This window comes from Rhodamnia argentea, chromosome 1, assembly GCF_020921035.1.
Source record: "Rhodamnia argentea isolate NSW1041297 chromosome 1, ASM2092103v1, whole genome shotgun sequence".
In the NCBI taxonomy this organism is placed as follows: domain Eukaryota; kingdom Viridiplantae; phylum Streptophyta; class Magnoliopsida; order Myrtales; family Myrtaceae; genus Rhodamnia; species Rhodamnia argentea.
In genome coordinates this window covers 18,400,326-18,427,519 of record NC_063150.1, presented here as the reverse complement: position 1 = coordinate 18,427,519, position 27,194 = coordinate 18,400,326, and the positions used below count along the sequence as shown (strand labels likewise).

The 27,194-nt window shown below is 38.3% G+C and overlaps 1 protein-coding gene across 7 annotated transcripts; it reads left to right on the top strand.

The window, feature by feature from the left end:
- Positions 1-1,126: 1,126 nt before the first annotated feature.
- On the top strand, positions 1,127-26,797 carry LOC115732082 (DNA mismatch repair protein MSH1, mitochondrial-like). Of its 7 annotated transcripts, XM_048276005.1 has the most exons (23): positions 1,128-1,425; positions 2,256-2,406; positions 2,521-2,618; positions 3,629-3,704; positions 3,808-3,927; positions 5,851-5,898; positions 7,320-7,384; positions 8,500-8,585; positions 9,567-9,731; positions 11,319-11,428; positions 11,519-11,624; positions 11,718-11,793; positions 12,777-12,835; positions 14,949-15,016; positions 15,663-15,836; positions 17,894-18,100; positions 22,632-22,888; positions 22,990-23,133; positions 23,617-23,674; positions 24,220-24,295; positions 24,395-24,519; positions 24,986-25,711; positions 26,336-26,797. In XM_048276005.1, the coding sequence occupies exons 1-23, from the start codon at positions 1,301-1,303 to the stop codon at positions 26,561-26,563; spliced, it is 3,348 nt and encodes a 1,115-aa protein (XP_048131962.1). In that variant the 5' UTR covers positions 1,128-1,300; the 3' UTR covers positions 26,564-26,797. The 7 variants fall into 7 exon arrangements, with proteins under 7 accessions (XP_048131951.1, XP_048131946.1, XP_048131931.1 ...); XM_048275994.1 differs by having other exon boundaries at positions 1,127-1,425; positions 2,274-2,406; positions 23,617-23,686; positions 24,220-24,519; XM_048275989.1 differs by having other exon boundaries at positions 1,127-1,425; positions 2,268-2,406; positions 23,617-23,686; positions 24,220-24,519.
- The last annotated feature ends 397 nt before the right edge of the window (positions 26,798-27,194 follow it).

Sequence of the window (27,194 nt, the reverse complement as noted above, 5' to 3'; positions counted from 1 at the left end):
GTGATGGATGTGACCCTTGTTGATTTGGAAGCACTTGCATCTTCAGCTATTGCCATGGTTGTTTTCCATTGCAATCCCACCGCTATGGGCAAGCCACTTCTGGAAGAGGACCTTGATGAAATAGTGATGCATGTGATCGCGCCCTTGCTCTTGATTCAGGAAAGGAGGGATACATTGCGCGAAATCTTTCCGCCATTGTCCGGAGTGTCATTGCTGCAAAACTAATGGGAACTAACGGTGGCCTCTCGGGATCGGGTAAAACGCGGTCTTGCGATGTCCGGCTTCTTGACGGCGACATCCGTGGTTTCCGTGTTGGTCATGTTGAGCAGAGATGGAGGCGTTTCGGGTCCATCCCACCTTCTTTGAGAATGCGTGCTTGCCGACTCCTAGCCGGAAAGGTCGCACTTGCTTCCCGCATGGATTCTATTTTGAGGATATCGAAAAATGGCAAGAGCCTCCCCCGTTGGTGAAGCAGCCAAAGCCACTTCCGATTCCTTGGCTTGAAGCCCAAGAAAGAATCGGGCAAGCTGAGGAAGATGAAGGAGGGGCTCTCTCTTTTCACTCCCTCAATTAGTCGCTCCTTTTATGTATAAATACTTGAGCATGTAGGCTGTCTCGTGATTTTTTAGGTACCCAGTGATGGATACGAGGAATCGTATTTGTTTCATGAAAATTGAATTATTTGAAATATATTTTTTCGAAAATGGTCCCATGCATTGATTACATTTTTCGTTACATTAAGAAAGTTTGACATGACTAATCAATAAAAATTATTTTTATTACTGATAACAAATTGTGTCTAAAAATTTATGTAAATGATGAAAATAATAATCGTTTATTTATTTTTATAAGCGATATCTTTTACAAAAAATATTTTTTAAATTACGAAGCCTAAAAGTAGAATTATTTAGAATCTTTGTGACAATTTGTAGTCTTCGCAAAAGAAACTTTGCGGATAAAATAGCTCGAAAAGTTTTCTGGTGTTTCCCGTAAAGTAAGAAATCAAATCATAAATCAACGGCGGTGATTGCATCGGGTCTACGCGACAATCTCTCGCGCCATTGCACGTGAGCAAGCCTCACCTCCCTCAGGATCGTACAGACAGACAACGAAGACGAAGAGAGTAGGAGCTCTAGCTTGTCTTCTCCCTTTCCGGTCTCGCTTTTTGTTCCTCAGTGGCGGGAAAGGAACTGCGGCTTATCAGTTGCGCCCTCGTAAACCCTAAACTGAATCCCTCACGCCAGTCCGTCCGAGAGCGCGATTCTCTCGCGAGAGCGTCGGCGAAGCAAGGGACCCCGAAATGTGCTGGCTCGCTACTCGGAACGCCGTCGTTTCGTTGCCCAAATGGCGTTCTCTGTCTCTCCTCCTCCGTCCTCCTCGTCCTCTTCCCAGACACTGCTCGGTCGGCCCTCCACCACCCTTCATGTAACACCTCTCTCTGTCTCTCCGGGTTTTGTGCGTGTGTGTTTCGGTCCTTCCTTTTTGGTTTCTTTTATGGTAACTGTTGTTTTGGAAATGTTTCGGCAAGCGCCTGAGGTTAGTGAGGGTGAGCTCTCTCGGAACTAGAGTCTTAGCAAAAGTAGTGCCTTCTGTGGTGGAAGTGTGGTTTTTCTGCAGAACGCTGAATGAAGATCGCAATGCAATGTCTGGAGCGTCGGACCTGTTTGATTTAGGTGACGGGACTTCTATGTCACCGGTTGTATTTAGCTTTTCAAGGATGGAAAGGGGTATCGGCCAGCCTCATTGTTCATTGGGTCGCTGTCTTTTGGCCTCTGGAGGGTTGGAGCTGTCGAGTAGTTAACTGGAATTTTATAGGCACACGTTGGATTGTGGTTATCACATCCAGTTACTCTCTTAATGGACTTAATCGGTCATTTTGGAAGTAAGATCCTCACTTCTGCCTTGTTATCATGCAGGTAATCACTAATCAGTTTCAAATCATTGAGCTCACTAGAGATTGTATCATTCTATTTCGTGGTTTCAAATGGCATCCTAATTTTCAGTAACCGTAGTTATCCGACAAGTAATCGAATCTAGTATTTGATCCTTAAGACCTCGGTTCTCAGCTCTCAGTGGAGAATGGGATCCATTTTTGGCATGGATCTTGATTTGACTAATAGTCTAAGTAATTACATCTGCATTGCAATAGGATCGATGTATGCTTTTGATCTTTATTCACTACTTCGAGATAAGTTAATTCTGTTTTCTTTTTTTTTGTTCGAAATTCTGTTTCTGTTTCAAACGTCACTTTCTAGTTATTCGTGCAGAAGCAGACAGCTTTTGCAAATCCGATGTTACCGAAACCAGAAGATTTTGAAAGGAAGCACAAAACCTACCAAGAAAAGCCGAACATCTGATGACATCCTTGATGACAAATTCATTTCTCACATGCAATGGTGGAAAGAGGTTTGCCGGTTTAAGCATAAGTCTAATGAATACGAGCTTGGAGTTTCTTTCTCAGTGGCTTGTCCTTCATGTTCTAAAAAGAATGATTCTATTGTGTTTTATCTTTTTCTGCAGAGGTTGCAGATTTGTAGGAAGCCTTCAACAGTCCATCTGGTTAGCAGGATTGTATATTCCAATTTGCTAGGTGTTGATGTTAACTTGAAAAATGGAAGGTGATTTCTCGTGATTCTAAGTCACGCACTTCATATTTGTCTGGACACACCTGTTTTTCAGAAACAAAAACAGATCTGAAGAGCAGATCTAATTGTATTAGTGTCAAGAATTGATTTCTTCTGTGTAGTACTAATCGATAGCCAGCAACGTTTTTATGCATTCGCGGCTTTCGAGCCTATTTAGCTAACTGCATATGAAAGTTTGATAGCAGCAAGGTTTTGACTCTCCATTTCTATATTTGGTGATTAAACAGAGACCGGTGACATGTTGATAGGCTTGTGTAGACAACTTAGTTGATCAGTAAAATTATTTTCATGGGGAGAAAAGCTGCTCTGTGTTTCTCATACTGAGTGAATTAGTCTCAAAATAAAACATGGTGGTTGGATGGGCAAAATCAGGGGATCTAATTAGTAATTCTAAGAAAGTGTCTCCATCGGACTCTTTAGACTGTTATACAACCATAATGCCTTTTGCACCTTCGATAATTCATATTTGAGATTATCCATTGGCAAATTTCCATTTACACATGTCGAGTGGGCTAGTTATCCTTACATTCTATCATCAGATTAAAATCCATATTACTGAGTCCAGTCAATTAGTGAGTCGTATCCATAATCTGAATCCTTGTTGAACTTATCTTAGCCACATAGGAAGAAGCTGTGACCATAGTATTTCAATTCAAGTTGAGTGGAAATGCTGACATGCTGTTTGTCTATGCTCTTGAGGCTTTCTGTGAAGTAAAGTGTGCATATGCACTATCTATGGGTCAAATGAATCTTCTCAATGGGAGAAACTTCATAATTAATGCGACCATCTCTTCATGGATTTGTGGGATGTTGCTGGGTTTGAAATTAATTGATGTCCAGATCACACAACAGTTTTCTTTTTGCTTATTCAAGTTTGCACATGCAGATAAATGGATATATTTCCTTGTCTATGTTGATAGGTTGATAGCTACTTCTTGCTAATCTAAAATAAGTTGATCCCTATCCGGTTGTGTTTTATGTAGTCTAAAAGAAGGGTCGCTAAACTCGGAAATTTTGCAGTTCAAGTCAAAGTTTCCTCGAGAAGTTTTGCTGTGCAGAGTATGTTTGTATAGCAAATGAGCTTGTGGTGCTATTCAAGTTGAAATGCAATACCCTGTTGGGCATTTATAATGACAATGATTTAAGCATTTTCTGCCCCCAGGTCGGAGACTTTTATGAGGCAATTGGGATAGATGCTTGTATTCTTGTTGAATATGCTGGTCTGAATCCTTTTGGTGGCTTACGCTCGGATAGCATTCCAAGGGCTGGATGCCCTGTCATGGTATTGTTTTATTGTACATGCATGTCTTGTTATTTCTTAGAAGTTATCAATTTCGGTTTACTAGATATTTTCCTCTACTAATGGGCTTTTATAGCATATAATTTGGGATTATGTTGACTTTTCTAGCTATTCAACTGATACTTAAATTATCATGTTCTCTGCGCGATTGTGCACTTTTTAATGACAGATATCTAGTGTTAAAATAAAGTGACATCTTCTTTGAAACCAAAAGGACTTGGTGTCAAGGTAGTATGATAATACTAGTCCATCTTATGTCATCTTATCATAACTTGTTCTCGTACTAACTTGTTCTTTTTCTCTACAATTGAGCTCCTTCTTTTTTACCTATGTGCTCGAGTATAGACACTCCACACAATGGTAACACCATGGATGGGATTTCTAACTTTCTATACCCTTTGTAATGGCTGAAGCTTTTAGAAAAAATATTTTGTCACGCAACATGAATATAGATGCATAGTGAAGCCAATTGTCTTCAGTTCGATTCCTCATATTTCCTTTTCACTCGGGTATGAAGTTCACTTCTTTACACGTTGGTTCCTACTAATTCTTGCACCATCACTTGTTAGGGTTAGACACTTTGGGCTTTTGTCATTCTACTAGCCTTCCTGTGTAGGTTAAGATATAAATTACAAAGCGAGCTGTTCTCTTCTTTGACATTTTAAGTTTTAGAACAACTGGTTATGCATGCAACTTCAACATGAATGCTTGGGAAGTTTACTGAGGGACTAGTGGACTTATAAAATGGTTAATATGGTACACTCAAATACTTATTTCCGGGGGATCCTTGATTTGCAATGCTTGTTCCATGGGAAAATTAGCAATTCAAAACACTAAAATGGGCAGACTGGGATACTGTCAAGAATGCTCTAAAACAAAGGAAAAATAGCAAAAGAGACCACACCGGTAATGCTGTTAATTGTTATCAATGTGCCCAACATTTTGGATGAAATATTCCCAAATTTGCAATTTTAAGTTCTGAGCATAATACTTATCAATGAGTTTCTTATTTTAATATGTAATGCTAATTTTTTAGCTATGGATCAAGTACATTGGTATGGTTATTTTCCTAAATAGAAGCCAAAATTATCTTATTCTCAACAACATAATCTAAGAAGGCCAAAAAAAAAAAAAGGCTAAGAAGCCTACCCCTATGCTACCACATTTTACACAAGGGCCATTCTGTGTGTTTGTTTTTATTTTGTGTACCCCAGTGATCTATGCTGCAGGTACCTATGGTGATGTCTTCGCTATAACCCTTAAAGTCTTTATGCTCATCTATACAAAGATAAAAGGAAATATGCCCTCCAGGCCACTCTCTCTTTTATCTGCCTGAGACGGTGTGCAGGATAGCTTTTGGGTCATGGCATTCGGGCAGCATTTAAATACAAATCAAAGAAATAATTACAACATTTCATCATTCAGCTGCATATCCTCGGTGAGAGTAATTATTAATAAATTCGTATTTTTAGCTCCATGAATGTCAAACTTATTTCTTTGTTATATTGCCGGTGTCATATGACCTGGCAGCATTTTTTGTACTATTGACCTGGGCGAGTCTCTGTAATTGTAATCCAGTTGCAGTTGCCTTTATTAAGGAAAGAACTGGTAATATAATCCAATCTAAGAACAGATGGAGCAGAATTAAACCTCCTGTGCTTTCTAGGTGTCATTTAATTGGACTGGTTGGAGCAGATCCAAGCACATCGTAGATAGGAAGATTTCCTTATCACAGCTACTTCTTGATCGTGATATGCTTTCTCACAACTGCTTTAGATGTTTAATAATAAGATTCCGTATAAGGTTTTGCAGGAATAGCGCAATTGTTGTGGATGTTGTTTTGTCTTTCATTTTCTTTGACTAATAAAAGAAATTCAATTAATTTTGAAAGTGATTTGTTTGCAGAATCTTCGACAAACTCTGGATGACCTCACTCGGAATGGCTTTTCTGTGGTAAGAATTACTGACTTTGTTCTCTTGTGCTTGTTTGTGCAACTCAATGTGCCTAGGGCAACCATTCCTCAGTCTAGCGGATTTTTACTGTTGTTATGGATGCTTGATCGTGATGCTATTGTGCTGGTCTTTTTCCTTATATTGAGTCACGCCTCCTGCGGCCCCGCCCGGGGGGTGTCTGGGGGGTGAGTGGATTATTCAGTTTCATTGTCTGATTGCATGATTTGCATATGTTTACTACCAATTTAAAGCTCTGGCATGACATGGTCTCTGATTGCATAGTTCGCAGACTGTGTTCTATCATGTCCTTGAACATAAGCTCTTGTTTTGCATAAAGAAATAGCTAACTTTTATTTTGAGATAAACCCAAAACAATATTTTGTTTATGTCACTGTGAACTATGCTACTTTTAACCTACTCATCATGCACCACCCAAAAAGAAAAAATCCCTTACCCAATTGAAATATATAAAAGAGCAATACTTAGTTGCGGTTCTCATTCCATTGACATGATTGGATGATACTGCTTTGCTCATGGTCAATAATTCATGCCCAAATGTTCCATGTTCTACGGGGATTTTTCTCCAGAAGAGGCGTGGAAGCCCCAAATGCTTGCCACGGATGTTCTTATAAATCTCATCATGGTAACTGTTTTAAAAAGCTAGAATTATCGGCCATCTCTCATGCACGGGCCATGTCTAGCGGAGTTCTTCCCATTCGATCAGACTTTGCTAATATTTGAACTTTTTACCAGTTTTCTGCTTTCTCTTTTGCCCTCTACTTTTTCACTTTACTATTTGATTTTGAGACATGGCATTTAGACTTCTTATCCAGTTGACCTAGTTGTCAGTTGTCTTTAGACTATATAGCTTGATGTTCATATGCGAGTGCTTTCATGTTTGCAAAGTTTGATTGCTGATTTAATGTGTCCAAATGCAATGTTCGAAATGCAGAGGCATGACAAGAATTCAGTGAAAGTAAGAACACAAGGGTTCATGTATTAGAGGACATTGAAGATTGAATTTATTCTCTTTTTAGCATGTGATAATATATACACAAGTTTCAAAGCATAATTAACATATCTTATTAAGAGTCCTAGGGGCACTTTTTAACAAATTCCGAACCAAAAGGCTACTTCTCAATTGCAAAAGCACATGGAAGTAGTGATTTCATCTATGACCTCTCTGGTTGGTAGTTCATGATCTTCAATACCAACTTGTTTTACCTTCATGATCATGCCTAGCATATCTGCTCCTTGCTGCTGCTTGAACTATGTTTTCTTTTCTTTCCTATTAGTCCATCTTCAGATATCTTTATTTATATCGGTATAGTTATGCGAGAAGCATATATTTCTTGGCTATGGTACTATAGACCTGTCTTGGATTGACTTTTCATTAAAGTGCATGGCTTTGGTTTATTCAGTGCATAGTAGAAGAAGTTCAGGGTCCAACTCAAGCTCGATGTCGCAAGAGTCGTTTTATATCAGGGTAAGTGCAGAGTGACTTAGTGATCTTTTTGATAATACTTTCTCATTCAATTTTGTTCCGTTGTGCTTGTGAAATGAGTGTGCTGGAGATAGAGATGCTTGGGTAGATGTCTGGGCATTTTTTTGAATGTGGCATAATAAATGGGTTAATTCAGATAAAATATAGTGTAGGCAAAAGAGTAAGTATTCACGAAACTTTTGTCTGAATTATATCCAAGAACAGAAAACAAGGAAGTTCTATGAGAGGCAGCAAGTAGAAGCATTTGTAGGGTTTCTTTGTGACTTCTAACAGCTTTTGGGAGTAGTAGTGGTATTATTCTTTTGTATAACAAAGATCTGGATTGGACCCTTGACATCTTGTTAGGCTAGTTTTCTTGTGTTTCTTATCTTGAGGCGGATAGAGACTAGCTGTGAATAGAATAAAAACTGGAGTAAATGGTTCCTGGTCACGTAGCCATGGGTTTTATGCTTTACCTGAATGGGAGATGCAGTAGCTACTACGGATATTGCAACGAAGAAAGAGTTCCGGGAGATTGTAAACTATGATGCTCCCATACATATTTGGTTGGACATTGGATACTATTACTTGCCCTCCTATGCTTTATCAATGAGTAAAGTTTAATTATCACGGGCTTTCCTAATCTCTTGTTGCATGAGATACTACAGGAAAGAAACAGAAGTCAGCTATCCTAAGTCCTTATTTATCTTGATATGATACAGTAACACTTAGCAACCTTAAATGAAGGTACCTATAGGTATTCCGCTGATCGAATGTCTAACTCACTGATTGAAGCCATCTGAACAGAATCTATTACATCATTTTATACTCGAGATAAGTATTCAGATTCTGCTGTCCATAACATAGGCTGATATTATGTCAAAGCTGATGGTTTGCTGTAAAAGAGAAGAATTTGCTGATGGATGGAAGAGACTGGGGCTTCTCCTTCTCCTTATCATGTTGAGTAAAAGGATTTCACAATTTGAAATTTAGAGAAGCCTTTATGAGTGGGCCCATGCATCTCTATGATATTTTCCTTTGCTATTTCATCATCTATTCTTGGTTTATCAATGTTCAATGTGCAAATTCTTCTCCTAACCCTTTTTCCCCGTCTTTAGGCATGCTCATCCTGGCAGTCCCTATGTATATGGACTTGTTGGTATTGATCATGATTTGGAGTTTCCAGAGCCAATGCCAGTTATTGGTGAGAGCATGTTACTCGACCTTCCATAAAGTCAATTGTTACGATTCATACGATTCTTGGGTTCCTTTAGGCTTTATTGCATCACAAAGCCTCAAATTTTCATGGTTTCTTAAGCTACCTCGTTTATTTTATTTTTTAATAGATGGCCAATGAGCAGATTGCATTCATAGCTATTATTATGCATTATTAAAATAGACTCTTTTTATTACATCGAAATATGCAAGAACAGAAGAGATGAAGAAGACATACTACACTGCCACTGAGTGAGACAGCATTAATCTTTTACTGCCTAAAAACAGCAAGATTGAAGACATGAACGACTATCACAATTTTTATAAGTAGCTCATGAAGTTTTTGGACTGAAGAACTTATGAAATCATATCTCCTTGTGAGTCTGTTCTGCAACTTAGAGAAAATAGTGCTCCCCCTTAGTCAAATCGGCCAGCACAGTAATTCTCTCAAAAACTGGAACATCACCATTTGATTAACTGACTCATAACTTTTTTAATCCTCAATGATCTTTTTCCATATAACAAAAAACTTGGTTGATTAAGAAGAAAGTAACTATTCACCAGATTCATAAGTTGACTGCCATTGAAAAAAATGCGCTAGTTACTGGATCCAGTGGCCATATTGTTTGGATAATGCAGGATTGTGCTATCAAGTGGTTTTCTACGCTTCTCTTTAGCAATTTGTCTTGTAGCCCTTGGGATTCTTCCTCGAGAGGCCTATAATTGGAGATACTGGTTACGTACAGAAAAATCACGTTTTTTAGGCAGTGATTTCTTCACATCCTGGAATGAGTGGCCATTATGATACAGTGCAATTTGTATGTATGTCTCCCATGTTCTTTCCTTTTTCTTTGTCCTGCCTTTGTGGTGCGACTTCTCTCTTGGATGAATGCTCTTTGCTTTTGCGTTATGCCAGGCAAATGGCATGAAAGGTATTGTAGTTCTCACTTTCCTTATATGTTAAATTCAGGTATATCTCGGTCAGCTAGAGGATATTCCATGATTCTAGTTATAGAGACTATGAAGACATATTCGCTGGAGGACGGTCTAACTGAAGAGGCCCTGGTCACAAAACTGCGAACTTGCCAGTACCACCATTTATTTGTGCATACATCCTTGAGGCAGAATTCATCTGGTTTGACCGTTTTCCTTAACTTGGTGAAGAACATAATTTTAAAAGCACTCATCGTGCTATGTGGGATCCCTTTTTGCTTTGTCAATGAATTTTTTCCCCTTTACAATGATACACTGCTTGCTTCAAATACTTTTCTCCATAACTTGAGTTTTACATTTATTTGTGTTGTAGTTTCATTCAACAAGCTATGTCATCAGCAGAAGCATACGGCCGTGTCTGGATAGACTTTTGCTTTTTGCTTAATCTAAATCTTGTGGCCGACGTACTTTGACTTTTTCTTAACCTGAAACTTCACAATAAACGGATATTGACACGTAGATTTATATGCAGTTTCTTCATAGTTTTTCAAAACTTGGATAGTCACTTAAATTTGGCTTTGAAGAAGCATAAACAAACAGATCCTATGCTATCGTGTGCCGAATAACTTGTCCAATGTTGTCGCAAGGAGATGGGAATCTGTGAACACTATCATGTGCCTATCACAAAAGGATGAAGACAAAAGTATGACATATATGAAGGTATGCTTGTGTCAAGTGACATAGCTTATTTCCTTAGGGTATGAAAAATCTGTCAAAGAATTGTTTGGAATATACATCTAAAAGAACATTTTTGGATTTCATGTGTTTGATGTCTCTATTTGAGCATCCAGTCAATCTTGACTACTTTATTGCTTTGTTTTGGAAGGGTGGGGCGGAAGGATGAGAGTTGGGGGAGAAAATGGATAACATTTTGAATTTTTTTTAGGGAGAAATTTCAAATTTCCATGAATTTTCTGCCCCTTCTCTTATACATTCCACACCCCACTCTCCAAAATCAAAGCCTAAGAGTTGACTGGTATAACCCAACCAAATTAGCAAATTCACCTGCTCCTTCCAGAGATGATAGAAGGCATCTGGACAGTACTTTAACGAGCAAAGCCCCTTGAACTAAGCAAGCACTAGCCTTCACTTTTTTGGCAGAATATTTCTGTTTTCCTTTATTTTGCTATATAGTCTCTCCACAGAAGATCTTTGTTGCTTAAAAACTGCCTAATTTTATAAACCTGTTGACCAGCATCCCTATCTTTTGGGTTATTCATCGTTCTTTCCTGTTTGTGTTGGTTATCTGAATTTTGTACTGTTGGAGAAGAGCAATCTTGCCCTATGTTTCCATCCTGTGTTCTGCTTTATGACAGATTTCATCATATGCAGCATATTTTTGTTAGGATCAATGTTGCTTGCAGTGAGCATCAGCAGGGTGGTTTGAAGATCAGATTGTCAGCTTAGTGAAAAATTGGCTGTATGTGAACAGAACAGAAGGAACTTGAATTGAATAATTGGGAGAGCACATTGGATATTAGCTGCATGATATCAGTGTTGCTAATCTCCCTTACATAAAATGTAAAAGACTATCAAAGGTGGAGGAATGAAGGATTGCTATATTCAGGAAATATTGCACCAGACTGCATTTTTTTTAGATTAGTCTTGGACATTCTTCTCTATGTATGTGCTTATTTATTCATTTTTGTTGTTGTAATGGACAGCTGTTATCTTCTCAACCACAGCAGCCACTATTTTTTGTAATAATTTGACATGTGGAGGTTTTCAGGCACTTGTCGCTGGGGAGAATACGGTGAGGGAGGTTTATTGTGGGCGGAATGTAATTCAAGAAACCTAGAATGGATCGAAGGCGATCCAGTGCCTGAGCTTCTATTCAAGGTTCTCTTCAGTGCTACATCCACATTGTGCTAATATGCAAAAGTTAATGAGAAACTGTTCCATTTCGTTTCTGTTTCTTGCTGTTTTTAGGTAAAGGAGCTTTACGGACTTGATGACAGAGTTAAATTTAGAAATATTACCGTGTCTTCAGAAAACAGACCTCAGCCTTTGCATTTGGGGACAGCGACACAAATTGGTTGGTTTAATTTGGTCTGGATATTTTGATGCTGTGAAGGTTTGCACATGTGAGTTTTATTGTGTGTGATCATTATACGACGGCATCGCACAGGTGCCATACCCACAGAAGGCATACCTTGCTTGTTGAAGGTTTTGCTCCCATCAAATTGCACCGGTCTGCCTGCACTGTAAGTTGGACAATTTACACTTTAGTAGAATAATCCCAGAATAATCCCTTACTGGGCCTTGCCAGCTGTCAATAATACAGAACATGCACAGTCTATCGTGCTTTTTTACGTACAACACTATATGAAAGTGAAGGATTTAAGCTTGGCCTTATGGAGTATGGATGATTCATTTGGTAATCATTTTAGATAAGTGTGACCAAAGGTGTATGGGCTGGTTGGATCTACAAACTTACTAACGTTTGACTCCTATATCTTAGCTTGTCAGAAAAACATGGATTAGGTGAATGTATAGCTCGCAAGGTCAATTTGGTTTAAAATATGAATTTGAAATTATTCTCTAATATTACTGTCTCAGATGACACTAAAGTCCTTTTTGTAGATGTGGCATGGAATAAGAGGTGGTGAGTTGGTGTCTGTTTTATTAATCAGATGGTATCGTTCTTATGGTAGTCAGATAAGGAACTGTCGGTTACGGTTTAGCGTTAAAGTGTATTTAAATAACAGTGATGCTTGACATGGCATGTAGTATGATTTTTATGGTAACTCACACTGTGAATAAAAGCTACTGCCGTTATTTTGACTAGCTGACGTTACAAGTGTTTTATGATGATGTCATGAAGGAGTTGAGCCTTTGCTTGTTTAATACAACCATAATGGTTGTATTAAACTTGCAAAAGGGATTCTCCTTCATTTAGACTTCATCTAATTAAAGAAGCAGAACCGATTAACATGTTTTAGTGCCAATCAAAGTTAATGGAAGTCCATTCCATATTTTTGCTAGTGTCTGTTATGAAGCAAGTCTTTTTTTTTTTTTTTTTGGTGTGGCCTGTGCGGTTTTTTTTTTTTTTGGGGGGGGGGGGATTTTAAATAGATTGGGTGTTACAGAATCCTGAGTTAATTTTGCTGGCTTTGTAATGAGAATTACACGCAAGTTCTCCTAATGCATGTGTTTCCTTTCCCCCTCTTTTTTTGTTGATTGCCAGGTATGTTAGAGATCTCCTTCTTAATCCTCCTGCTTATGAGATTGCAATCACAATTCAAGGTGCTGTGATGTACTTAAGTCCCTTGGTTGATTGTTTACCTCCTTTATTAAACTTATGGATCATAAGATCTCTTTTTCCTCTGAAATGTTAGATGCTTGTAGTAATCTCTCGAAAATTAACCGGAATAGTGATACTTTTTGCATGTTGATTTAATCATGCAATGGCAGTTAGAGTTGGACAGTCCCCTTCTCCTGGAGAAAATGGGATTGCTTGAAAACTTCCTCCTAAGTTTTGTGACATCTTCAGTTCGTCGTTCAAAAAAAAAAAAAAAAAAAACAGAAGAGAAAAGAAAAAGTAATCTCTTAAGTTAGTATCTCTGGTGCAAATGGATATTGTGAGTCTCATAGGATAGAAGGGTTGGATAAAGCTGATTTTTAGTATCTTTGACCAGGGGGCTTATTGTGACTCCTACTAACTCATAGAAATCAGTCTTCAACAATGTTGGATCTAGGTTGATGGTCCTTTCACTTTGACAGAACATTGAAATATGTGTGTGTCTCTCTCTCTCAAACTCCCATCCTCCAGCAATCTTCCCCCACTATGTATATAGAGAAGAAATTTAAGGATCTCTTTCTCCTCTTGGAAGATAAGTAATATGCCAATGGCAGAATTTAAATTACTGTACTGGTCATGCTGGTGTAAATGTATATACTTCTCTAAATTTTGTTTTGTTAAGTGAGTGGAATTCATGATAGAAAAGATAGGAGAAGATCCTAAGGTTATGTTCTGTCATCCGGATTTATCTATAGGATAGGATATTTTAAAGTATGACGACAAATATTTGCTCTGTTCTATCTTGTTTAGAAAAATCCTACATAGAAGATTGAAGATAGCATGTGGCATCTTATTGTATATTTGGTTTTCATTAGATATGACTAGCTTAATTGAAAACATAGTTGACGTGACTTAGTCATGATTTAAGTGGAAAAAAACCGTGGCAAGATCACCAGCCAGTGATTCAGTATCAGTGGCCATCGCCTGATCACACTGGAAACTGCCACAAGCTCTTGGGTGAAAACTCAAGAGATAGACTGACAGATCTTATTGTAGGTTTTCCTTAGCTGCTACAATTGTGAAATAGGGTGCTTTGGCTTTTCAAGGCAATGGGTAAATATACCACAGCTGCAGTACCGTCAACGAGTACTTTCAAAACAGCTTCCAAAAGTTGCCTCTAGTAGCTTTGAGGTGCTATGAAATTTAGCTTTTTAAAAGATTATTTATTAGGACAAATATACATATATGAAAACCCTACTTTTTTCTCTTGTCATGGCGTTTCTAGAAATTTTAAATAATATATTGATCCTGCAATAATAAAAGAGCAAATATTAATTACATTGATAATGCTATCGATAATCCTAGTTCTATTAATGAAAATTATCTATCCCCAGAAGGGAATTAAAGTTATAGCAACTTTTTTAAAAAATTGGCATAATAACTAATAACATGACTATGTTATTATAATAGCAATCATAATAAAAATAAGACAAAAAATTAATAATACTAACAGTACCGACATTGTTATTATATCCACTGTTGTTATTGTTACTACATTACTATTGTTGCTACTACTGCTACTAGTACATGGTGTATATGGTATATTGTAAAAGTTCTGAGAATATAAATATAATTGTTGGTAACAACTCTACAACAATGTTATAGATCTTTTCATCATTTTGATACCCACAGTAATCTTGCAGTGGCTTTTGCAAAACATATTAGTCATTCGAGCCTCAGGCAGAACTCCTTGAAAAGTTGTGTCGCCAAATGTATGTTCTTCGACACAGCACAGCACAGCACAGAACAATCATAGCTATACCAAACAGACCATAGGTGCAATAACTACGAAATATGGGCATGCATTAGTTCTGTGCATGGATTTCATGGTATGGTGTTACATGTGGTAAGAAAGTTTGTGCTGTACCGTCATAGCTCTTTGCCATCTTGTAACAATTCTGTTCTCAGGGTGATTATCAATGAGGAATGTGGAGACAAGCTTTCTTCCTATATGCCCTTGCATTTTTCAACATTTACTAGCATTGCAATAGTAACCCTTTCTTTGTATTGTTGTATAAGATTCTGTGCTAAGTCCTGCTCTTTCTACTGTTTGGGCAGCTACTTGCAAACTTATGAACGAGATAAATTGCTCGATTCCTGACTTTACTTGCATCTCATCTGCAAAGGTTGATTCTAATTTATCAGGCTTTTTAGTGAAATTCGTTTGGCAATATGTCTTTAGTCATCTCCTATTCAACAAAGTTCTTGTGCTTATTGAAACTTTGCATGCATTAAATGAACTTTTCATCCCCATCTTTCTCACAATAACTATTCATACAAGGTTACTAGATTCTGGTTTATTTGTCTGACAGAATACAGCTGGTATGTTCATGATTTTCGTTTCTGCTTTCATCAGTCTGAGTGTTGGAGTTTCATCCTTGCATTTAATGTGTTGCACTTCAAGTTCCTTCTTCTCTGATTGAGGTTTGCTAATCCTGCGTGTTTTGCTGGTGTATTTCTAATCAAGCATCATTATAACTAAGGTTGGTGTGGTCATACTTTATACTGGCTTGCAGCTAAAAGCGGTATTTAGTTATATACTTGTTTTAGGTGGGCGGAGGAGGATTTGGAGCATTGAAGCGTTATTTTGTAGACATGTGTTGCTTGAGAACATTTTTTTATTTTATTTTATTTTAAGTAGTTGCAAGTTGCAATTTCAATTTTTTATAATTCAAATTAATTACTTGATACGTTTGTTTATATAGCTCACATATCTGCCATGCTGGGCTAGGCCTAGAGGACCTAATGAAAATTTTCTTCATTGTTATGCAGCTTGTGAAGCTACTTGAGCTGAGGGAGGCCAATCATATTGAGTTTTGTAGAATTAAACATGTTCTGGATGAAGTACTGCACATGTACAGAAATTGTGAGCTCAGAGAAATTCTAAAGCTATTAATGGATCCAACATGGGTCGCAACAGGGTTAAAAGTTGACTTTCAGACATTAGTGAGTTCTATGAAGCTCTCCATCTGTGGATGTTCATGTCTCCTCATCTGAATGACAATATTATTGGACGAAACTTGGTGTTCCTGACTCATTTGAATACACGCAAATAAACATAGGTTGTGGCTGATCTGAGGCTTTCGTATGTAGACATCCTACACCTTGCATGGGAATAAACCAATGCATTTTCCTTTGTATTCAATATCAATGTCACGCCAAATTATTCTGTTAACCCTTTAAGAGGTCCAATCTCAAACTAATGAGAAAGCTTTAAAATCGTAGCTCTTTCTTATTCAGGAGTTCTAGAAGCTTGGTTTAATGATTCTTTGATGAGACATTTCATCCCTATATAGGAGCAGAGTCCCTCTAGCTGGTATTTTGCCTGGAAGAGGGGGATGAAAAATAAAACAGAGAAGAAAGTGAAGTCCATTTATCTGGTTGTTCTCTGCCTTCTGTGTCCCAGAGTAGTCTTTAGGTTCTAATTTGTCATTTTGTTGTTAATGATTCTTAGGTTCTAATTATGACATGGATACACTTTTTAGCTCTTTTGGAGGATAAGGAAAAGACATGGCTATTTTCGAACTGTGTTTGTGATGAAAGACCTTATGAACCTACTAGACCTTAACTTGGATCCTTCTCGATAAACTCTAGGACCATTGTGATCTTATAGATCTTGCTCAAATTGCAGCCTTTAGATTTCTATTTCCTTACGCATTGCATAATTTGAATGAAGTCTAAAATCCATTCGCCGAACGATCTGTAGAACCATTTATTTCAGCAGTCAAAGGGCATACTCATTTCTCTACGGAAGCTTGAGCCTAGCAAAGTATTTTCTAATCCACACCTGGTATATTAACTGTTTTCAGCTTGGTTAAGCAAAACTTTATGGCATCCTTTGTATCTGCTGCAAGAATTTTGTGTCTCAATATCTCCAGCTGTTTAATCAGTAATTGTGGAAAAAGAGATGGGATTGGACATTAAGAGGTGCTTTTTTGCCGGTTCCCCAGCATTGCTTTGTCTCTGTGTTTCGCTGCTCATACAATGGCTTTGCTTTTTGACAGCAGACAGACCTTTATGTTTTTCTAAAGATAGTCTCTATCCTTGGGGGTATCCACAAGTTTTTCCTTTTTTAATCCGGCGACCCCCTGGGCGATCTACTTGCTCTTCTTTGTATGCTCTTGGTTGGGTGATTCACCAATGCTGGTGTCACATCACTTAAAACTTTAACATGTTTCTCCCTTAGGTGATTATTTTCCATTTTCCCACTCTAACCTTTTTCCTCTTTGTTGTCCCACTAATGAATGATCAATTGATTAGATGTTTTGGTTTTCTTATCCAGGTCTTACTGAAACTTTCCGTCTTTAATTGTTTGAATGAACTCTGCTACTCTTATGTGCACTTCGGCTTCTGAGCTATTTATGTTATTTGTCCTTTTTAAACTGTTTCGTCTTGTTTGCTTTTTGCACTTTTTTCTTATTTTTCTGTCATTGTTAATTGTTTTTCTTGTCTGGACTCATTTTAAGCTTTCACTTGACCTTTCTATGGCCTTAGTCTGGGCTACTGACTATCAAATTGAGACCCTTTAACTCAAGAAAGTTGCGATTTGCTCTTTGCTTCACCAATTATGTGGCTATCGCATTTTGCTGTTTCCTTGCAAAGTCAAATAATTGATCGAGTGGTGCTGCAAACATATTCAAGACATGTGAAATGTTCTTTCTTGTGAAATTCATGATATGTTAAGTTTTCCCCTTCCATGGAAAGTTTGAAGATCATTAGACAATGTTTACATTGTTGTACTTTTATCTCTAAATCAAACAAAGGTAAGACTTCACATATGAAAGTTTAGCCTTTTGTGGCCATATTTCGTTCCAGCAGACAATTATGAAGTCTTAAGATATACAACGAGCAATACTCGAGGGTTAAAGTGCATTTTATGACTGAATAATTCATGCTGCTGATCTCAAACTTGTTTCGTTTTCTTATTCCTGTTCATAATAAGCTGGAAGTTACAAAAGTTGCATGTTGGTTATTTAGGCATTAATTGGCTTGCTGTTTTCCAGGTTTCTGAATGTGAATGGGCATCAAGTAAAATCGGTGGCATGATCTCCCTAGATGGTGAAAGTGATCAAAAGATTAGTTCCTGTTCCTTTGTTCCCGCTGAATTTTTTGAGGACATGGAGTCTTCATGGAAAGGGCGCATCAAAATGATACATGTAGAAGAAGCTTTTGCAGAGGTTGAACGGGCAGCAGGGGCCTTGTCAATAGCTGTAAGCATTTAGGCTATATTTGCATTACATACACATTAGTTGCTCCTCTATGTGGACAGGCTACTCAACATTGGTGTGGTAGTTTGGTCCTTGATGATGTGATTTTGGTCAGATAAAAGTTCTTTGATTTGAAGTTTGGTTTTCATTATGTGGAAACCAATTCTTACCATGCAGTCACATGCTCTTTGTTATGCAGCTTTGACTAGACGACTACGCAGGCAATGTTTGATCGTGAGCTTAGCTGTGCCTGTTCTAGCATTTGGCTTTTTGACAACAGTGCATTACTAGAACTGCAACTTCAAAGTGGGGTGGGTGGGTCTTATGCAAACTCCAGCCATAACCAATCCTCATCCATTTTGAAGAAAAGAATCTGTAATTTTCTTATATGATTGAGTAATGACTAGGTGATTATATAGAGGAATAGAAGATCTAAATTAGGTAAGAAACCTATTTTAGCTATAGATCCTAATTAGCCCCTAATCTCTGTCATTAGCTAATTTACAGCTAACAAAATCAAATCACATAGTATCACATAGTCTTCCTAATAATTAGGGAGAGATTATAGGAGATTTTCCAACTCTCCCCCTCAAGTTGGTGAGTGAATATTTTCTGTGCCCAACTTGCTGATAATCTCCTGAAATCTCGACACTGGTAGGCCTTTGGTTAGTACATTTGCTAGGTGATCTTTGCTAGGAGTGTAGGGAGTATTGATCAAACCCAATTCAAGCTTCTCCTTTATAAAATGTCTGTCTACCTCAATATGCTTGGTTTGGTTATGCTGAACCGGATTATGAGCAATGTTGATTGCTGATTTATTATCACAATAGAGTCTCATAGTTCCTTCGTGTTCCACTTTGAGGTCTTCAATGACAATCCTGGGCCACAAAAATTCACATATCCCATTTGCCATTGCCCTGAATTCAGCTTCAGCACTAGATTTAGCAACCACATTTTGTTTTTTACTCCTCCAAGTGACAAGATTTCCCCCTAGAAAAGTGCAATAGCTAGATTTGGACCTTCTATCTGTTGGTGACCTAGCATAATCTGCATCAGTATAGGCTTCAAGATTCAGCTTGTCACCCTTTTTAAACAAAATACCATTTCCAGGAGTAGCTTTGAGGTAGTGAAGATTCCGGTAGACAGCTTGCATATGTTCTTCTTTAGGATCATGCATGAACTGACTTACAACTCCCACAACAAAGGCTATGTCTGGCCTAGCATGAGACAGATAAATAAGCCTTCCTACTAACCTTTGATATCTCCCTTTCTCAACTATGCCACTCTCTCCCTATCCATCCATTTTATGGTTTGCATCAATAGGAGTGCACACCACCTTGCTATTGAGACATCATGTTTCCTTGAGAAGATCAAGTACATACTTCCTTTGGGATATAAAAATACCTTTCCTAGAGTAGGCCACCTCGATATCAATGAAGTATCTCAACTTTCCAAGGTCTTTGATCTCAAACTGTTGTGCAAGGCTACTCTTAAAAGACATTGGTTCAGCTTCCAGTCACAACTATATCATCTACATACACAAGTAGAGCTGTGACCACACCTTCATTTGAATGTTTGATGAACAGGGTGTGATCCACTCTACTTTGCTTGTAACCCATATCAGGCATTGCCTTCTTGAACCTTCCAAACCAAGCTCTTGGGGACTGTTTGAGACCATATAGAGCCTTTTTAAGCCAACACACCCGATTGTTTTCAAAGTCCTTGTCAAAACCTGGTGGAGGCTCCATAAAGACTTCCTCCTCCAAATCTCCATGTAAAAACGTGTTGTTCACATTAAATTGCTGCAAAGACCAACCAAAATTAGCTGCAAGAGAAAGTAGCACCCGTACTGTGTTCATCTTTGCTATTGGTGCGCATGTCTCTTGATAATCCACCCCATAGGTTTGGGTATACCCCTTTGCGACCAGCCTTGCTTTATACCTCTCCAAGGTCCCATCAGCTTTGTACTTAAGGATATAAACCCATTTACATCCCACTAGTTGCTTGCCTTTGGGTAAAGTCATAACTTCCGTTGTGTCATTCTTCTTCAATGCATTCATTTCCTCCGTCATAGCTTGTATCCAATTCCTATACTCAAAAGCTTCATGTACCAAGTTAGGAATAGTCATTGAATCAAGAGCAGTAATAAAGGCTTTGTGTTGAGTAGATAGTCTTTGGTATGACACAAATTGGGAGATAGGATGTTGGGTACATTTCCTGGTAGCTATTTTCAAGGCAATAGGTAAATCCAAATCACTTAACTCTGGTTCATTAGAAGAAGGGTGAGTGATTTCATTACCTGATAACGGTTCGGATAATAGGACTTGATCTAGTTCCGGATTGAGCTTCATCCTTCTTGAGTAAACTTGCAGTTTGGTTGGTTCATGCTTAGGAGGACTAAATGATGGTGATGAACTAGGCAGAGAACTTGACGGGGGACTCGATGAAGGACTAGGACTGGACAGAGGACTCGATGGACTCGATGACGGACTAGGTGGACTAAGAGGGCTAGGACTAGACAAAGATAGAGAAGGAGACGAAGTTGGATTGGACGACGTATTAGGTAGTGGAGGCAGTGATTGAAACCCACTATCTTCATTAGGAGTCTCCCCACGAAGATAGTGGTAGGAAGGAAAAAATGACTGGTTTTCCTTAAAAGTGACATCCATAGAGATAAAAACTTGACGTGTTAAAGGGTCATAGCATTTATAACCTTTTTGAGTATTAGAGTACCCAATAAAGACACATTTTAGAGCACGGGGGTCGATTTTGTTTTGGTTGTGATTATGAATATGCACAAATGCAACATAGCCGAAGTCCCGAGGGGAAAGGTGATATTTGTGGGAAACATCGGGATAAAAGGTGGACAGGAGCTGTAAGGGACTTTATTTCCTAAGGTTTTGGAAGGAACCCGATTAATAAGATATGCTGAAGTTAAAATAGCTTCCCCCAAAAAATGCTTTGGAACAGACATTTGAAAGAGGAGAGCCCGAGTAACATTTAGGAGGTGCCTATTTTTCCTTTCGGCAACTCCATTTTGTTGAGGGGTATCAACACGGGAAGACTCATGAATAACACTCTGAGTTTGGAAAAAATCATCAAGATACTGATTGAAATATTCCTTCCCATTATCAGACCTATGTCTCCTAATTGACACCCCAAATTGATTGACTATCATTTTATGAAAGTTTTGGAATATATATTGAACATTAGATTCGTCTTTCATAAGATATAGCCATGTAGTACGAGCACAGTCATCGATAAAAGAGACAAACCGTCTAGCTCCCGTAAAATTAGCAATTCTAGATGGATCCCACACATCAGTGTGGATAAGAGAGAATGGTGTTGAAACTCTAGCATTATTATTCAAAGGAAATGAAACACTATGAGTTGGATTGATCCTTAAGAGAGGGCCCGGTTTGGTTGGAGATAGCCTTCCCTGAATCTTCCATTCGGCAACTTGAAAGGACAGATTGTAGCAGGAGACTAAGAAGGGGTCGAGTAACAAGGGTGGTTATCACACAATTGAAGGCCAGCAATAAGGCTGGTTAAGTCAGCAATAAGGCTGAAAAAAAGAGGAATGCAATGAAGCAGCAGTAGTGGGGAAAAGAAAAACAGAGAGGGAATTCAGATCGGAAAACTAGGCTTTGTTACCATGAAGAAAAGAACCTGTATTTTTCTTTTATGATTGAGTAATTACAAGGTGAATATACAGAGGAATAGAAGACCTCAATTAGGTAAGAAACCTATTTTAGGTATAGATCCTAATTAGCTCCGAATCTTTATCATTAGCTAATTTACAGCTAACAAAATCAAATCACACAATATCACATAATCTTCCTAATAATTAGGGAGAGATTATAGGAGAATTTCCAACACATTTGTTCGATTTTGGTTTTGCAAATTGAAAACAAATGAACACCTAAGATGGAACTTATCTTAAACTATACCAGAATATATTTTGTCTTCCTTTAACTCAACTGCTTCTTAGACATGACTACGCTCCGTTCCTTTTTTTGGGAATGGGAAGGGTACAGGCAAAGGGATGATCTGTTTGACCTCTCCAGCAGACCCCTTTGTCATTGTGGCTGTAGGCACCTTTGTGTGATATAGCCTTCGCTTAGTGTTGCCTCAAAAGCCACATTAACCTCAGCTTTGTGGTGGTAGCTGGTCAACCTATCCATACCAGACCAAGTTCTGAGTCTTTGAGAAGGCATATCAAACTAGGGAGTGAAGAAGGGAGCAGTTGTGGCCCTACTATAGAAAAAGTTGGATGTCATAGTCACTAATTTAGCAGAGTAGAGTGGATAGCCTTGATAAGTGGGCCCATTAGTACCAAAAGGGGTCAATCTAATTCTAAGTGAGGCAAACCTAATTTTGATACTAGCAGTGAGATCATTAGAACCTCGTTAACCTTCAAGTGTGATTAATGTAATTGCCCTTTTTCGTGACACGCCACTTGCTTTCCAGAACTTTTGCAGACTTCTTTTAGCTTTTTCACTATTAAATATTCAGATGTGTAAGATGATTGCAGATTGAAGAAGAATTTATCCCAATCACTTCACGAATAAAGTCTATGACAGCTCCACTTGGGGGTCCAAGGGGAGAAATTTCATATTCTCGAGAACATGAAGCAGTTTGGTTTAAGGGAAAACGATTTGCACCAACAGTTTGGGCTGGTACTCCAGGGGAAGGTCAAATCAAGCAGCTTAAGCCTGCAGTAGATTCAAAAGGTAGAAAGGTTGGAGAGGAATGGTTTACTACATTGAAGGTGGAGCAGGCCTTGGCTAGGTAGGTGTTCCTTTTTATCCAGGAGAACATTTTCCTTTTTTGTGTTTTTTCTTCTTTAGACCTTTGTGGCCGCTCACACATTCAAACGGTTTCTTCTTCAGGTATCATGAGGCTGGTGACAAGGCTAAAGCAAGGGTTTTGGAATTATTGCGGGGACTCTCTGCTGAGCTGCAGATAAAGACCAATGTCCTTGTCTTTGCTTCCACATTGCTTGTTATTGCGAAAGCATTGTTTGCTCACGTGAGGTTGGAATGAATATCTATATGAGATCTGTAACTAAGTTTCTCTACAAGGCTTGTGTCCTCAATAATATGTGATGACAGATTCATAGCACTTCTGCATAAAGGGTTAAAGACAGACAATAAATCTTTCTTTTGTCCCTCCATTTCTCTGTAGAGAAGAATAAAGGAAAAGCAGACTGTCTTGTCAATGAACTTACTTCACTATTTTGAGCTACACATTTCCTATGAGGGTGCCCTGTCGATTGGTCTTAAGGTTGAAAATTTCTTGCAGACTGAAACATGGCAATCCTCTCAAGTCAATTGACCAGAAAGCGACCACATAAAATCATCTTTTTCCTTGTTAAATCTTTCTTTTCCTTAATTTTTCTCTTAGTCTGACAGATATCTGAACTAATATTTATAACTTGGCTAATGCTTTGCCATTTAAGAATTAATAATTTACTCCGCTGCTTACTGATTTGGCTCGTGACAATTCTTGTATTTCAGTGAAGGGAGGAGGAGGAAATGGGTTTTCCCCACCCTTGCTGAGTTCTGTACATCTAAGGTAACTCCAGAAGTCAGTCTGCAATCTACATTCATTGAGGTTTGAGTTGGCTCGCTTTGCTGTGAGGTTGAACTTGGAGCATGGCGTGTCTTTATGTTCGGTGACTCATTTGTACTGGTTTCAGAGTGTTTCGGAAATTTCTTGAAAAAGATTACTAAGGGAATAAAATGGATTTCGATTGCTAGCTTTATTATTTTTTGGTACTTAATACCGCTGAATTGGGTCAAATTTCACCATATGTGTGTCTTGCTTTTTTTACTTTCCTCTTTAAATGGCCCAATCAAACTAAGTACTTCTTTGTCATAACCTCACTTGTTGGATTGACCAAATTGTAAAGACATGGATTTTGTTTTCTTTCTCAAGTTCATGGAAACGAGAAATTTGTTGTTTGCTTTTTTTTTTCCTCAATGATGTCACCTGTAATCATTTGGCTCCTTACTGGCTTGTTTTTGTCAAGTAAAGTCCTAATAGAGGCCCTGTCGATTATTTTTGTTGCTTTCCCTGATTCCTAAGTGTTGAATCATATTTACATTTGTTGAATGCAGGATGTGGAAGTTTCAGATGGATCAAATAGGCTGAAGATAGTTGGCCTGTCACCTTATTGGTTTGATGTAGCGCAAGGCAGTGCAGTACACAATACAGTTGATATGCAGTCCTTTTTTCTCTTGACAGGACCTAATGGTGGTGGTAAATCAAGTTTGCTGCGATCAATATGTGCAGCTGCTGTACTTGGAATTTGTGGACTGATGGTCCCAGCAGAGTCAGCTCTTATTCCACATTTTGATTCTATTATGCTTCATATGAAATCTTATGATAGCCCCGCTGATGGAAAAAGCTCGTTTCAGGTACCAACTTCTTGGGCTTACCCTTCTCTCTCTGTCTCTCTCTCTCGAGTGATGGTTAAAGAATAATACTTTTGTGCTCACCACATGCCTGTTTGCCAATTTGACAATACCTAATCATTCTTTAGTATGATATTTATTGTTCTGTAGTGCATTCGCGTGTTCATTTTGATGCCAGGGATTTTTCAGAACTTTGTTCTTTTAAGGAGGAATTTTTTATAACTTGCCGAGAACAAATAGATCCCATATTGATTTTACCAGTGGTGATGAAGGTGCTCTTGAATATGGAAAGGAATTTGGCAATCAGTCAGTTGACAAAAGAACAATTGAGATGTGCCTCGTCTGGCCAAATAAAAAATGATAAAAACCAAAAATACTGATCTATTGTTAGGTTGGGGACTACCATGTGCTTGTTTGATGATCCTGACAAATAGCATTTGTGCACTTGTATCTTTATGTATTGTCTTAGGTGGAGATGTCCGAGATGCGATCTATTATTACCAGAGCAACTTCTAAAAGCCTTGTGCTTGTGGATGAAATATGTCGAGGGACAGAAACAGCGAAAGGGACTTGTATTGCCGGCAGTATTGTTGAAACTCTTGATAGAATTGGTTGTCTTGGTATTATATCCACTCATTTGCATGGAATTTTTAGTTTGCCTTTGAATACGAAGAACACTGTGCACAAAGCCATGGGTACCACATATGTCGATGGGCAGACAAAGCCAACTTGGAAATTGATAGATGGAATTTGTCAAGAAAGCCTAGCATTTGAGACGGCTAAGAAAGAAGGAATTCCTGAAACAATAATACAAAGAGCGGAAGATCTCTATATGCAACATAAGAAAGAAGCATTTTGTGGGATGGATGGCTTCAAAGGAAATAATTTGTCTGCACTAGTTGTAAAGGGTTCTGATAAGGCCCATCCTCAGTTAAGTCGCATTGGAGCAGACACCCTCCATCATGAGATTGAATCAACGAAGCAAACGGAAGCCCTGCAGCAAGATGTCAAGAAAGCGGTTATGACAATATTTCAAAAGAAGTTGATGGAGCTCCAAAAGCTGAAGAACCCACTGGAAGTTCCTGAACTACACTGTGTGTCCGTGGCTGCTAGGGAACAACCACCGCCATCCGCAATGGGCGCTTCTGTTGTCTATGTCATGTTTAGACCTGACAACAGAATATATGTCGGAGAGGTACTTTGCTTCCAGCACCAATCTAATATATAACGATAAAGTTCAATTAATCTAATAGATGTCAAATAGGTGCATTTAGGAATGTTCTGAATTTGTCCATATAAAATATTGCCTTCAGCAACCAAAAAGGGCATGACAGTAAAATGACCGACCCTCTTACAGCTATCTTCTGACATTCCCCGTTTTTAGCTGGCGGTTACCTTCATTTTGCCTTCTCCATTTCTCCATTTCCACCTGTAGTTAGGATCTCTTATTGTGTGGAAGGACTCTGAATTTATTATGCTTATTACTGTGTTGCAGCTTATTATTATTATTTTTTTTGGTGACTTTCACGTACAAAATCAACATAGCGAGTGCTCCGAGGAGTCCAGTCACCTTTTTATCTAAGAATTTTTTCTTTCTGATGAATTATGAAATTTTCTTTCCATTTGACTAAGTATACCTTGTTTGCCTAGTAGGCTATGATTACTTGTCAATATTTCGGTTTTTCTACAAGAGTATAATGGGGATGGGCATGTCATATTGTGTCTTATGCACCTCAACTGTTCACGATTGTAGTCTCACGATTTTCCCTACGACAGTTTTGTTAATCTTAACTCATTGACATGTGTTCTTTTTGCCTAGACGGATGATCTAGAGGGCAGGATACGTGCACATCGATCCAAGGATGGAATGCAGAATGCGTCTTTCATTTATTTCGTAGTTCCTGGGAAGAGCATGGCTTGCCAACTGGAAACTCTTCTTATAAACCAGCTTCCGAATCAAGGATTTCGCTTGACTAACGTGGCTGATGGCAGGCATCGGAATTTTGGCTCCGCCACTCTCCACGCAGGAAATATTGTAGTCCTCTAGTGGCTATGTTGCCTGTTGACGGAATTGTACAGGATTCATTTGTGTGTAAGTATCCATTGCAGTGGCCGCAACAATTTTGTTTTTGATATTAGTTGCTCCACTGATCTGTGTAAGTTGATTAGCCTGCTGAACAGGGACCGGAATGTCCATGCATTCGTATTTCGGTTGAGAAGACACTCGGGTTAATTTTCTATACTGTTCATTTATCTATTGAAGTTTTTTTTCCCATTTTTTGAGCTTCCATTTCTCCATGCGAATGTTTTTTCTTTTTATTTGTTCTCATCCGTTTGGCAGCAATAGTAGCATCCCATGCCAAGCAGTCAATTGCTTCCATTGCAATTGGCTGCTCTTTATAAAATTTATGTTCCCTTTGAGGCTACACTGCCGTTTAAGAAGAGGGACTAGTGCTCTTTTCGTTAACTATCATTAGGGTTCAAAATTATCATGAGCTCTGTTTTCTTGGAGCAAATCTCATGCTCGTGTTGGCACATGAAAAAAGATTCTTACTTCGTTTCTTTTCGACATCACATTGTAATTGATTTAAGTTATTTATATATGGTTGTTTGCAAGTTGTCAACTGTTTCAGTAACATACAAATGATTAGTTATGTAGCTTACTTATGAAACTAACA